Raw genomic sequence first — 15,196 nt, 5'->3', positions numbered from 1 at the left:
CCGTGTCATCGTTCATCTCTCGATCGACGAGCCAGTTTCACCAACCTGGCGGCTGCAATTTTAATTTTATCGCGATTCCCCCCTCCCACCCCCTCCTCTAATCCCCGAGGATCCTCTAATTGCAACGTCCGTGTACGGCCGGAACGGAAACGGAGCAATTTGTTCCGGAAAGCTGGCACGTTTCGAACGCTTCGACGCGCGTCGATGGAAGACGCCTCGTCGCGACGATAGTATCGATGTGAACAATGTACGAGGCCGGGATCTTACTTGCAGATGACTTTGATCCTCTTTCAAATGTTGGAAAGTTTCATTACGAGCGTTGACTCTTTTTGGATCAGAGTATCAAGTAATACAATAGAACAGACAAAGAAATATACTCTGATAGTAAATCAAATCGCAGACATCAATGCATATATTATTAAATTCCAAGTAGTCCCAGTGTTGTTTCGACCCGCCATTTTGCCAGCATCGAAGTTGCTTCGAAATTAAAGGATCCTCGAAGGGACGAAGCGTTCCCCAGTCCTCCTTCCTCTCCGTTCTCCGGAGGAAGGAGATCGCACACACAGAGGCGACAGCGGAAAATTGTGCGTCCAGAGAAAGAGAGAGAGAGAGAGAAAGAGTGAGAAAACATTAGTCGAAGAGAGGCGCAGGTGATGACGTTCGATTACCTAGCATTTGCACGTATTTCGACGTACAGTAATCTCTGCAGAACCGAATCAACAAAAACTGCAAAACTCGTATATTTTTCACTGTATCGCCGCGAGAATGTCGCCAACGTATTCGTCGTGTTCTCACGATGAAAACGAGTACCCACACGACCACGTTCCGACCACTTTTATTCCCGCAGGATTGCCAACTCTCGAAAAATAATTCGGGTACCGTTTCGGTAAAAGTGGTCCGAACAAAGCCGTGTTTGGGCTCATTTTCATCGGTGGAACCTCGTCGATTCGTCGACGATGCTCCCGCGAGGATACCAACGAGTACAAACATATTTCGGGGGATACTTTCGTTTCAGTTATACGGGGATTACTGTAACGGGAGAACCTGCGGTCTCTTGAACTTACGAGACAGTGTGCGATGCCATCTCGTGGCCGTCCGCGTACAGGTTTTGCACCTGGCTATAATCGGTCCACTCGTGCGAGACATAGAACGTGGCCGTGATCGGGCACCCGTTCGGATTCTTACGGCCGTTCTCGAACAGATCGAAGTACAACTGTTTGTTTAGATCGTTCACGGCGTCGTCAAACGTCAGCAGAACGATCTGCGGCGTCTGTTCCGCCGGTATTCCACCTGGATACACGATATCGTTACGAATCGATCGACTTATCGCGCGTTCGACCCTCGAGCTGGGCTCGTTCTCGCGTCTCGAACGTTGGCGATCCTTCCCTGTCGCTCATAAAACGCGTACTCGAGCTCCCTTGGAGGAGATTTTTACGCAACAGTGACTGTGATTTGTACAATTCGGAACAGATATCTCTAGATTTGCAAAACCTCGTAAAACCAAAGGGTGAAAATTCCATTCAACGAACACCCATTTATTACGATTTTCCGCTTTATATTTTCAGAGATATCAAAGTTATCTTCCTTGACCATCTTCGAGACATTTCTCCAGAATTATACAAACCACAAAACATTTCAGGAGCAATTTCGAAAGAAATTAAGAATCGTTCGGGATCCTTTGGGTGGTCTTTGGGGGGATCGGTTTCCCAGGATATTCCAGGATATTCCAGGGTTAATAGCAACCCTCTCCCGGACGCAAATCATCGCGCGACACCGCGGGTTTCCGATACCATCGCGATTTTATCCGAAAAGCAGGATCTGTTGCCCGGAAAAGAAACGTCGTGTGATCCATTGCTCAATTAAAAACGAAACGTGGGCAGAGGGACACCGCGACGTCGGTAGATCCTTCCGGATGATTTACGCGTGGTGTGCGGTTGCACAATCCTTTCTAGACGCAGGAACACTCGGTTAAGGCCGTTTTAATGGCTTACGTGCATACCGCTCGCCCGCGGGAAATATTATTACCGTGACTCGAGCGCTCGGTTCATTCTAACAATACGCGAGTACAGTGTTACACGGTTCGACCATACGTTTGTTTTCTCTGTACCCGGCACGTCAAACACGTGGCTCGATCCATTACATTTCGCTTGACCTTTTCCTTACTTTCCATTTTATTCGATCTTTTCATTATTTCTTTTTTATTCGACGTTCGATCTCGTACTATCTACGATCAAAACTGCACAGTGTCTGCACGATTCTTCACTTTAAATCAAGAACAATAATAATTATTGCTCGCATTAGCACCGCATTTAAAACATTTCGGGCCCCAATAAACGCTCTTTTGTAATTTTACAATTTACTGCGAATGAATTAATAGATTGCGTGTTTCAGGCTTCTCCTTTTCGACGTATAAGTGGCTTTTGAGGAAACATGCGCTTTGAGATCCCAAATGTTTGTAGAATCATTCGTGTCTTGTTAATTGTATCTTAATTTCAAAAGTGTAAGGTCAGCAAATGCACGCGATTACTATTGCTAATTTAATTAGCGAATGTGCACTTCGATATTCCCGGTTGACATTCGCTGGCGAAAGTGTACTTTCACTGCTCGTCGTAATCGACTGTTATTCGCGTTGAATATTCATTCAAGTTCATATTCAGGGTTGCCGTAATAATTATGATTTAATTATCATCGTTCGAAGAGAGACGGCCGACCTTTGGTCGTTTTCATTATCCCCGGTGAACAGAATCGAACCGGGACTCATTAGAGAAAGTAAACTAAATCCAATCGATAGTAACGCGCGTTAATTCGATCATATACACGGGTACGGAGTTACACGATCGATTACATAATCTCTATTATTATTTACGACAGTACGCCGTTTAAAAGGTTAATACTACACGGAATTCTCGGAATTAGAATATGTACATAATTGCAACAGAACTTATTTATGTTACAGCCTAATAGTGAAGGGGAAACATACTGGAGAGTGAATCGCTATTAAATGCTTTACAAACGAACGTGCATTTAATACCAACGTCCGTCGATTAGACTTAAAGACACGCTGAAACTTTCCCATATGTACACGATCAAACCTGATCAAACTCGACAGCCTAAATTATATTTCAACGATAGGAGATTAGGTTATCATGACAATAATGAGAGTATAATCAATGGCTAGTCGAGGTTCTCCCAGTGAAAACGAACCCAAACACGACGTAGTTCGAACCATTTTCAATTATATGAAATTTCAAAATTTTTAAACTTTTTTATTAACAAAATCTGTTTGATATATGGATTAGGCTCTCTTCGTGAAGATAGATTAAGAAATTTAATATTTGTATTCCCCCATCACTGGTCGAGGGGCTGACTTTTGGGGCACGTTGTTATATCGAGGTAGAAATCTATCGTTATATCAAGGAATCGCGTTTTCTCGAGCATTTCTGGTCGAATTCGAATTCTGTCACATATTTTGACTTGACTGGAGCGATCAAGCTCAGGATTACGCTGGTCAAGAAGCCTACTTATACCGCACGTTGTTATATCGAGGTAGAAATCTATCGTTATATCAAGGAATCGCGTTTTCTCGAGCATTTCTGCCCAAATTCGAATTCTGTGACATATATTAACCTGACCTGAGTGATCAAGCTCAGAATAACGCTGGTCGAGAGGCCTACAGCACGTTGTTATATCTAGAAAACTCTACATTTCGAGCCAGTTTGGGCATTTCAAAGCCACCCCACTTGCCAAAACGCTCCGTCTAACAATGAAAAAAGTTTTGAATTATTCGAATTGGAGATTCTCCGGGTGTCCCATATTTTTTAACACGGTTTCCGCGAAAGATTCGCCCGGAACGGAGCGAATACGAATCGAAAGCAAAGTTCGGGGCGGTTTGTGATTCCGGCCGCGCCTGAGCTTTCGATTTCAAAGAGTGCACGCGCGTGCAAAATCGCGACCGGACGTACGACGGGGTCTGTTTCACTTTCGAGCGGCGTGCACGACGGTTATGTGTAACGTTAGAATCGGGAGAAAGTCACGGTGGCTGGCTAAACCGATCGGCCAAACTTAACATTCGCCTCGCGTTCGACGCTTGCGTCACTCAGTCCTGCCCACGTCGTGTTGTTTTCGACGATATCGATCTGGCCGTTTCCGCGTGCCGTCGATCGACTCGCGTGTCTCTGGACACACTCGATGGAACAAGTATAGCGATCCCCGTGAAAATGGCAGCGCGCCAGCAAAGAGCGTCCTTGACTGCGGACCGCCAAGAATTTCAGGGTTTGCCTCGAGAATGAACGTATCCCAAGTACTAGGAATTTCTCCGATATCCAAACAAGCCACGATTTAATCAAATATTTGTTCAAGCAGTAGTGTATTCTAAGAATGGTCTGACGGAGACACGAAAAAATGGATTCTTGAAATTTACCATAAAACGAACAAGGTCTACGAGAAGTTTAATCGATCGAGGGAAATTTTACGGAAGAAAACGAATAATAAACGTGATATAAATATTTTCCGTACGTTGGCTCGTGCTTGAGATAACCGAGTGCAAAGTTGGCTGGCGAGTCTGCCTGCTACTCGCTGTTTCTACTTCCTCCGAGGTCCAATTTCCCTCGATTTTCTTGATAAAGGAAGCAGTATGGGAAGTAATTTTATTTCTTGGAGGTTATACTATATTTTGAGAACTATATAATGGAAAAGAACTTGAGTATTTTGATAGATTTCTCGATTCTGACGAGTACGCTGCGTCTGTCTGGTACTCGCTGTTTCTACTTCTACCGGAGGTCCAATTCTCGATTTTCTCGATAAAGTAGGCAGTATGGGTAGAAATTTTATTTTTGGGAGGTTATCCTATATATTGGGAACTGTATAATGGAAAAGAACTTGAGTATTTTGATGGATTTCTCGAATCTGACTACGAGTACGCCGCCATATTGAAAAAGTGGGCGCCACATTGAAAGAGCGATCTTTTCTTTGTTCAAATCAGTACACAGGATATTCCGTTGGGGTCAGAGCAAACTAACATCGAAAATAAAGAGATAATTTCAATTTTAATTATAACTAAGTCGAGAGAATAGGAGATCGCTGAGTTTGTTCCATCGACTACGCCGTAGGAGGTGAATTATTATGGAAGATGGTCACGTGTGCTCTTACCTGGAATGTCTGAGCCGCCGCAGCTGCAGTCAGGAATCAAGCAGACGTCCCTGCGACACTTGGCCGCGGGTTTGTCGACCTGTGGGGTCGGATAAATCGCCGACGGCCTCGTCGGCGGGTACCTGTAGATGTCGATGAACTCCTGCGCCTTCGACACTATTTCCGTGGACGGTTTCAAGGTTGGTCTCGATCTCCTAAAACCCGAAATCAACAATTTTAACAAACCAACGACAGGGAAAACGATACGAGGTTCCAAAAAGCAAACAAAAAGTGATTTTTAAGTTAGCTTTTCGACACTATTTCCGTGGACGGTTTCAAGGTTGGTCTCGATCTCCTAAAACCCGAAATCAACAATTTTAACAAACCAATGACAGGGAAAACGATACGAGGTTCCAAAAAGCAAACAAAAAGTGATTTTTAAGTTAGCTTTTCGACACTATTTCCATGAACGGTTTCAAGGTTGGTCTCGATCTCCTAAAACCCGAAATCGACGATCTCAACGAACCAATGACAGGGAAAACGATACGAGATTCCAAAAAGCAAACAAAAAGTGATTTTTAAGTTAGCTTTTCGACACTATTTCCATGAACGGTTTCAAGGTTGGTCTCGATCTCCTAAAACCCGAAATCGACCATTTCAACGAACCAACAACGGGGAAAACGATACGAGGTTCCAGAAAGCAAACAAAAAGTGATTTTTAAGTTAGCTTTTCAACACTATTTCCATGAACGGTTTCAAGGTTGGTCTCGATCTCCTAAAACCCGAAATCAACAATTTTAACAAACCAATGACAGGGAAAACGATACGAGGTTCCAAAAAGCAAACAAAAAGTGATTTTTAAGTTAGCTTTTCAACACTATTTCCATGAACGGTTTCAAGGTTGGTCTCGATCTCCTAAAACCCGAAATCGACCATTTCAACGAACCAACAACGGGGAAAACGATACGAGATTCCAAAAAGCAAATAAAAAGTGATTTTTAAGTTAGCTTTTCGACACTATTTCCATGAACGGTTTCAAGGTTGGTCTCGATCTCCTAAAACCCGAAATCGACGATCTCAACGAACCAATGACAGGGAAAACGATACGAGATTCCAAAAAGCAAACAAAAAGTGATTTTTAAGTTAGCTTTTCGACACTATTTCCGTGGACGGTTTCAAGGTTGGTCTCGATCTCCTAAAACCCGAAATCGACCATTTTAACGAACCAACAACGGGGAAAACGATACGAGGTTCCAGAAAGCAAACAAAAAGTGATTTTTAAGTTAGCTTTTGTCCCCCAACCGCGATTTCTCCTTTCTTCAGCGACGAGTTCGCCGTTTAAAGTCGATCGAATCCTCGAGATCCGATATGGCAACTAACGGGGATTGGAGGGGGCTAGAATTTTACTTTTTACGCGCTTTTCACGACAATTAGCACGGTATTTACTATAAACGAATAATTGTTTTGTAAGTCGGACGGCGTACGGTCATGCAACTTGCACGCAATTAACTTTCTAGCCGCATTAATTCGATGGCTACGTTCGTTCACCTCGAGAAGCGACACCCGGTGACGCTGGCCAACAGATTCTATGGTATTCCAGACTCTGGACCGGATATCCGGTTTCGTAATCGTCCAGGAGTCGACGGAGAATCGCTATGGACGCACCAATTCGGTAACATTGACGATTTAAGCAACAGGTTTCCTAAATTGTACCTTTGTTTAAAGCAACGAATTTTTGGATGGTAATAATAGAAGATGAATGTCTTATTAATGCATGTTCTATCAATAAATAAACAGAATACAAGTACCTGATATACAGGGTGATTTTAGGAACTGCAAAAGATTATTTTTCTAGAAAATACAGAGGATCTTTGTAAATAACAAAGCACCCTAATGAGTTTAACGAACGTGAAATATTGTAGAATGAACCTATTTTTACAAAAACAGATCGTGAATATTAAAGATTCAAACTCAAAGTAGCAAGCACCAAGATTTGTAAATTTTTATCTACCTTTTTGATTGGATTGTTTCACATATTGACTGTCAGACTCGATAATAGTGAATGTATCGGAGAGGTGTGATTTAGGCTACCGGTACAGCTTAGGCAACTCTCGCCTGATCGAAGATTCGCGAGAGTCGTGCTTGGCTTTTGTTTGTTTTGCAACAGTCATGGCTCCTAACTGCAGTCTTCCGTGATAATTTTCCGATTAACAAGAAAATTACGTCCAAACTGGCGATCGTGTGCTCGATTGCTCGCAAAAAGAGAACTCGAACTGACTTTCTAGCGAGTCTCTTCGGACCAGTTCGCGTCAAAATGCTAGCTTTAAAGGCGATTCGATCGAGAGTCGTCTCGTCCGTAGAATCCTGAATCCTGAAAAAAATGCCCCTGAATACGCGGGAGAAATCAGTATCGCCAATAATCGGTGCCCCGGTAATATTTATTACTCGTTGATACATCCGATGTAAAATGTTCACCGCTGAAAAAGTTTATTTAAACGAATTCTACCCAGGGGCATTTTCTTCGACTTTCCACGGCAGAAATTTGTCTCTTCGCCCGTAAAATGTGTCTTGGGGATATTTATTAGTGAGTTTATGGGACGTAAAATCATGATCTACGTGAGATTTCTCAATGTTTACGATTATTATATCTGAATTTGAACTTACGGTGGTGCCGTACCACGATGGACCTGCTGTGGGCGTCCTCGACTGAAAAAAAAACAAAAGGAAATTGCAGGCGTGCCTAGAAAGGAGGACTCGAGACTATCAACAATCTAATAATTAATTGCTATTGAAATATTGTAGGATTCTAGTAATTTTATTTGAGTGTCCCAATATCGTTGCTCGAATATTTGGATATTTAAATATTTAGAACTGGGACTATTCGAATTAATCGAATTGTTTAAATATTAAAGTGGAACAAAATTCAACAAAGTGTACACAAAGTGTATGATGATCGATACGATGCAAGGAGTCTCGTATTAAAAGGAAAATGTCCGGAGAGAAAGCTAGCGCTTCGTTCGAAGTCGAGTGTTAAAAATACTGTAATTTACGACGATTGTTTCATTTTTTCCTTTTGTCTCTTTTAATACAGTATATTTATTGCTTGGATTTGTTTTGCAGTACGCGTTGAGATTGAAGTCGTCGAGACAGATGTTCAGAAAATTGAAAAGTACGATTCGGTGGGAAACGCCAAGATCACGGATCGATTATACCCGTGCGAAAGAGGTGTTATTTGAAGCACGCGAAACAAATAATGGATCTTGTTTACGAGTATGAATCAGAACATGACATTATGTTGGATGAATAGTAATGATTAATTATTACAGAACTCTGGGCTTGTCTTTTTCTGCATTTCAATATTCCAATACTGTTCAATAACAATGACATTTGAATACACAAAGATGTCGAAAATTATTATCATCAACGTCCACAATCGTTTAAGTACAAAAAAAAGAAAATCGAATTCTTCGAATAGTCACAGTTCTACTAACAATGAGTACGATCAGTGTCCAAGATCCAAACGCTAATCGAAATCACATTCCAGTGCGAATCGTTAAATCATATGAATCCGTTTTTCCGCTGAAATAGATACGAACTCTAGATTTATTACTAAAACAAGAATTAATCGTGGCTCTAATGTATCAGTAATAAACTTGGCTCCGATCAAACGAGATTCTGTTTAACGTTCAACTGTCGGAACTTTTGATCTCGACGTCTTCGATCTCGCCTTCGGGCGACGATCAATCTCTACCACCACTTTCACGAACTATTACGCGCTAGGGTATAATAAAAGCGAACGCGTGCTGACGCACCGGCCCGTTCCAGCCAATCACCGACAACGATTAATTTTCACCGTGCAATTTGCAACTGTTATTATAAGTAACACGCTGGACAATTTTGTCACGGTGGTACAGTTTGGTTATTTTGGTCCAAACTGTCCATTTTCTATTATCCGAATTTTTTTAAATGGTCCCTGAAATGATACCTTGGTAAATACTATTACAAAAATTTTAGAAACATATTCTATGCAATTCTCTTTACGCTCGTTAGATTTATACAAGGCGATTTTAATCTCCTTCTTTCTGGGCCCAATTGGACCCACAATATAAATATGTAGAGATTGGTATGAAGCTGTAAGCTTTAAATAATCATTCCAAAGGGGACACAAAATTGAAGGACAGAAATTAAATAAAAATATTATACTAAATTTTGTCTAAACCTCTTTCTGGGCCCAACTGGGCCCACAATATAAATATGTAGAGATTGGTATGAAGCTGTAAGCTTTAAATAATCATTCCAAAAGGGAAACAAAATTGAAGAACAGAAATTAAATAAAAATAATACACTAAATTTTGTCTGAACCTCTTCCCAGGCCCAATTGGACCCAAAATATAAATATAAATAGATTGTTACGGAACTGTAAGTTTTAAATAATCATTCCAAAGGGGACAAAGTAGTAAGTGTTCGAGATTAAAATAAAATAAAATACTAAATTTTGTTTGGATCTCTTCCTAGGCCCAATTGGACCCACAATATAAATATACAGAGATTGTTACGAGGCTGTAAGCTTTAAATAATCGTTCCAAAGGGGACAAAGTAGTAAGTGTTCGAGATTAAAATAAAATAAAATACTAAATTTTGTTTGGATCTCTTTCCAGGCCCAATTGGACCCACAATATAAATATACAGAGATTGTTACGAGGCTGTAAGCTTTAAATAATCGTTCCAAAGTGGACAAAGTAGTAAGTGTTCGAGATTAAAATAAAATAAAATACTAAATTTTGTTTGGATCTCTTCCTAGGCCCAATTGGGCCCAAAATATAAATATGTAGAGATCGTTAGGGAGTGGCCAATGAATTTTCCTTCTTCCCGCGGTATGAAAGATCGTTCAGCCGCGATCATTGCGTGTCTATTCCCGACTGGTTGCGTAAGTTAAAAACAAAAAGTGGCGAACGACAATCGCCTAGGTGCACGCGGATACCGTACCTGGGTGCGTTGACCGTGTAAGGCCTGCCGGTGGTGGTCGGAGGCTGCGTGGTCGTCGTCAACGGAATGAACGTGTCCACGATGGCGTTCGGAGTCGTCACGTGCACGACAGGGTGGCTGAGCACGTTAGGTCTGAGCACACGCGACTCTTAATTAACAAATTGTCGAGAAACGACGACGACGATTGCCGCGATTCCTCGAAGAGAACTTTCATTCGCCTGGGGGACCCAACCCAGCGTCCCATTTTTGCTCTATTAACCCTTAAACGACCGCCCTGGAGGCCTACAGTGATTCTTATTTATCCAATAACTCGTTAACTTATCCACTTGTAATCTCAAGTTTTTTCAACGAATCCTAATACCGTAATTTTCACTCGTTTTTATATTTATCAGAAAAGATAAAGCTTTTAGGAAAGAACTATCGTTAATTTGGATGTGATTTTTTTTCTGGGTCTGAGAAGACCCAAGAATTAATGGGAGAATATCGTCAGCCTCCTCAATGATGGAATCTGCCGATTGGTTACGAATACAAAGCTTGATTTTATCTTATAAAATTTGTCTGGAAAGTCTGGAAACAGCTGGTCTAAGCGAGCCGCGTCTATTTTTACTGGCGATTAGATCGCCGACCTCGCCGGTTTACGTAAGATCGAACGGTTTTCGCACTCGATTTTCACGGAATAACGGAATAAATCTTAAGGACGCGTCGACGTCATCTTCGTATTCTTCCATAGAAACGTAATTTACGAGCATGGTCGATGAAAGCTCAAGGCGACGCGCAGGCCAGTGGTTCTCAACTTTTTTTGGAATTTTATACACCTTTTGCGATTTCTCAACCAAAATTAATATTATATACCAACGATGATTAAGCTTCTTTAAAATAGAAATTCTGTATTTTATCTTTAGTAACATAAATAATGACAGAAAATGGATAATAATCGACATTATGAGATCGTATAAAATCGTCCCTTAAAGTTTCTAACTCCTATGGCCAACCATTCCGTATATAATATTACTATAATATTTTTTTATTATTTTTCGCGACCCCCACAGAAATTGTGATTTATCGTCTTTTCTAACGCATCGCGACCCCCCGTAGGGGAGACCCCCGTTGAGAATCAATGGTGTACTCGATCGCGGCAATTTTCTCGTCTCTCGAAACGTTTCACGCTCGAGGTGCCATAAAGTTTCTTTTTTTTATCAACGAACGATCCGTCTCGATTAGGAAAAAAGTTTCTCACCTGAACGACTGGCCCTCGTTGATACGGAACTTGTTCTTGTTCAGCTGAGCCTGGGGGACCGTGTACAAAGAAGCAAAAAAACAACGAAATGTACACAGTTCTAAATACTAAAACGCAAGATTGACTTTAACAACGAATCAGGTTTGAAATTTTATTATCAACAGACGCTGAGCGTTTTCTGTACCTCAAAATAAATCGCAAACTTAAATAATCTATTCCTTAAACAAGTTTATATACAGGGTGTTCGGCCACGCTTGGAAAAAATTTTAATGGGCGATTCTAGAGGCCAAAATAAGACGAAAATCAGGAATATCAATTTCTTGACTGAGGCTTCGTTAAACAGTTATTAAAAAATTAAATTAAAAAATTTCAAATCGTTCTGGAAAAATTATTTTCAGTCGCGGGGGTCAATTAGAAGCATTTTTGGTAAATAGACCTACCCTCGAATTCCTACGCAATTTTGAGAAAAAAATTCGGATAGATGCTGAAATTTTTCAGCGAAAAAAAAATTTCTCAAATCGTTCTAAAAAAAATACTTTTGGCTGCAGGGGTCAATTACAACCATTTTTGGTCAATAGACATACCCCCGAAATCCTACCCATTTTCGAGAAAAAAATTCGTGTAAGTGCTGAAAGTTTTGGGTAAAAAAAAAGACTTTCGAATCGTCTTGGAAAAATTATTTTTAGTTGCAGGGGTCAATTGCAAGCATTTTTGGTCAACAGACATACCCCCGAAATCCTACCCATTTTCGAGAAAAAAATTCGAGTAAGTGCTGAAAGTTTTGGGTGAAAAAAAAGACTTTCGAATCGTCTTGGAAAAATTATTTTTAGTTGCAGGGGTCAATTGCAATCATTTTTGGTCAACAGACATACCCCCGAAATCCTACCCATTTTCGAGAAAAAAATTCGAGTAAGTGCTGAAAGTTTTGGGTGAAAAAAAAGACTTTCGAATCGTCTTGGAAAAATTATTTTTAGTTGCAGGGGTCAATTGCAAGCATTTTTGGTCAACAGACATACCCCCGAAATCCTACCCATTTTCGAGAAAAAAATTCGAGTAAGTGCTGAAAGTTTTGGGTGAAAAAAAAGACTTTCGAATCGTCTTGGAAAAATTATTTTTAGTTGCAGGGGTCAATTGCAATCATTTTTGGTCAACAGACATACCCCCGAAATCCTACCCATTTTCGAGAAAAAAATTCGAGTAAGTGCTGAAAGTTTTGGGTGAAAAAAAAGACTTTCGAATCGTCTTGGAAAAATTATTTTTAGTTGCAGGGGTCAATTGCAAGCATTTTTGGTCAATAGACATACCCCCGAAATCCTGCGCATTTTCGAGAAAAAAAATTTAGTACGGTCTGAACTTCAAACATTAATAACTTCTTAACAGAGCCTCTATCAACAAATTGTTATTCTTGATTTTCGTCTTATTTTGGCCTCTAAAATCTTCCATTAAAATTTTTCCCAAGGATGGTCAAACACCCTATGTACAAAAGTGACAACATCAAAATCTTATCGAAAGATGGATACGAACTCCTTAATTTCTAAAAGAGAAAATGTTGAAATGTTATAATTTATTTTAAAATTGAAATTGCAGTGAGTTGGGGTCGATTTTTAAGTATGTCTCGCCTGTTCCTAGTCGCGAATACGGTTTCCTGTCTTACCTGATTCTCGTATATATCGTAGTCCTGCACCGTGACGTCCTGATTCAGATTGTACTTGTCCGCCTCGTTCACGGCGACCTTCTTCGGCTTCTGGTACTGCTTCGTGTTCACCTCGCTGATCTTGACGCTCGGCTGAACCGGCACCGATTGGTTCACGGTGTACTGGTTGTAATCTAACCGAGAAACGACGGATCACCGTGATTACGATCGTCTCTGAACGTCGTTGGATCCGTGAACTTGGATCCAGAAAACGCGAAATTCTTTACGCGAATCTATAGACTTTCTGTCATAAAAAATCTTGCGAAGAGGATCTTAAAGGCTTGTCCACGAACCAGAGATACCGATTTCTCTCAGGAAATAGGTAACAGCTTACCGTCGTCTTTGTAAATGGACACGTCGTCGTCGTAGATCGTGTAATAGGGATAGCTCTGATCTGGATCATTGTAATACGCCTTAGAGATCACAGGGGAGACGGTGGACGCCAGGATCTTCGCCACCCTGGGCGACTCAGACGACGGTACTTGAGTTCTGTGATAATAAACACAGCCAAAGATTTTAATACTGATAAAAAAAATTCCATCAATATAGAATCGTTGTATAAAGACTTCGTAACCATGTCTCGCGTTAAAAACACGCAGAAACATTACAAATTTGTAAGTTAAGATCGAAAGATTTATTCACAAAAGTAGCAAACCCCGATTATCGGTCATTTCCAGCACAGTACCGAACTATTATCAATAACTCGCTTATTATCGCAGCAAATTCCTCGAAAAAATTCACGAAACATCCACGCAAGCGCGTTAAATAGTACAAAAAATTTCAGTTCGATAGGTGGGGTGCTTCTCCAATAAAAAAAATCCGAAACGAGACGCGCGACACGAGGGTCTTAATAAAGATATCCGCTCGTTTATCTTGAAATCTTGACGTTGACGTAACGTTATCCAACACGGCGTCATACAGTCTCTTCGAAGCTCGAAAAAAAAGCGCTGGATCGTTGCATAAGCACGGGGGACAGCGAGCGAATCAAAGAAGCCCAAGGCGAAAGAGAAATCGAACAAAAAGTTCGTGGCGCGCGACGTGACTGGGTCGATCTTGTTTCAAAGTTGATTTTACGCACCTGTAATGGGCTTCTGTTTGGGCACGCGTGCTCACCAGACTCTCCTTCTCCCTTTCCTGCAACACGTTAATTGAGAAATTAATTCCACCGATGGTACGATTAATTAACTCGTTAATCACCGGCCGTGACAAAATCCATGCCAATAAAGAACGTTCGCCCCCCAAAAATTATTGCTTTTAAATCCGATGTATGGTCACGCGTGAAGTGCAATATATATTATCGATCCTCTAAAAACGTATGCTCGATGGACTATTTAAATATTCGAATTATAGATAAATCTTCACCCCTTCACCGCGATGTATTTAATTCTACCATTTAAATTTGTTCTGTTCATCGAAACCCGTGAAAATTATTTATTTGTATTTCAATGAATAATAGTAATAATATTACTACTGAACGAGGGTGTAAAATTAACAGCATTAATTTTGTTGTGGCGCTGGAAATAATAGAAATCAGACTTGGGTCAAAGTGGACCCGCGAGGGTTAAAGCAGTCGTGAAAGAATTTCTCCACAGTTTCTGAATTGCACACACCCTGCTGTGTCTTCGAAGTCAACCAGGGTGCTCTGTCAATTATGCGAGTTTCACGAGTATTTCGATCGTAACCGCGACATTTACGACGACTACCTGGGAGTTTCGTTAACGCGATTGACCCTTTTAACGCCGTTCCGTTAATTGAAAGTGGTCGATTCCAGGAATCGCGCCAATTTCGTTTCAGGTGCGATTTTATTATTATATTGCACCGCGAGTGAAAAGGTGCCTTCGTAAATTACGTACGCGCTTCACCTCGTGGACCTAATTACCGGAACAATATTAGGGGTTTTCCATCGAGCTCGAGCAGGTATATCGCCGGTGGTCACCACGCGAGGAACGGAACAGCCCTTGTAAACCGGAAACGTACGGAATAATGAAAAGAATTCGTGCAAATATGTGTCTTAATTGGTCTTGTTCCCAAATACTTTACCGTTTCTAGCATTTCTCGTAACTAATTCTATTACAGTAAATTATTTACATAGGATGAGACAGAATCCAGCAATGGGTGTTTCCTTATGAAGGGGGAAAATAAGAAAAAGCAAG

General features: G+C 40.9%; 1 protein-coding gene across 3 annotated transcripts in view; it reads right to left on the bottom strand.

Annotated features, from left to right (window-relative positions):
• Cda5 (Chitin deacetylase-like 5) overlaps positions 1-15,196 on the bottom strand; it is an 89,408-nt gene that overhangs the window by 6,305 nt on the left and 67,907 nt on the right. For 2 of the 3 annotated variants that reach the window (XR_013080436.1, XM_076774697.1), the window contains exons 5-11: positions 14,122-14,177; positions 13,378-13,532; positions 13,005-13,177; positions 11,351-11,400; positions 10,114-10,245; positions 7,792-7,833; positions 5,149-5,342 (exon numbers count right to left, since the gene is read on the bottom strand). Coding sequence is in view for 2 of the 3 variants with exons in the window: in XM_076774697.1 (XP_076630812.1) it covers positions 5,149-5,342; positions 7,792-7,833; positions 10,114-10,245; positions 11,351-11,400; positions 13,005-13,177; positions 13,378-13,532; positions 14,122-14,177 (802 nt within the window). In the remaining variant the exon portion in view is untranslated. Of the gene's footprint in view, positions 1-1,064; positions 1,291-5,148; positions 5,343-7,791; positions 7,834-10,113; positions 10,246-11,350; positions 11,401-13,004; positions 13,178-13,377; positions 13,533-14,121; positions 14,178-15,196 lie in introns of all 3 variants that reach the window. The other variant, XM_076774703.1, reaches the window with a different exon arrangement.

The sequence above is a fragment of the Colletes latitarsis genome, chromosome 2, assembly GCF_051014445.1.
Source record: "Colletes latitarsis isolate SP2378_abdomen chromosome 2, iyColLati1, whole genome shotgun sequence".
Taxonomy (NCBI): Eukaryota; Metazoa; Arthropoda; class Insecta; order Hymenoptera; family Colletidae; genus Colletes; species Colletes latitarsis.
The sequence above is the reverse complement of the archived record's forward strand: the minus strand, read 5'-3'. Positions and strand labels throughout refer to the sequence as shown.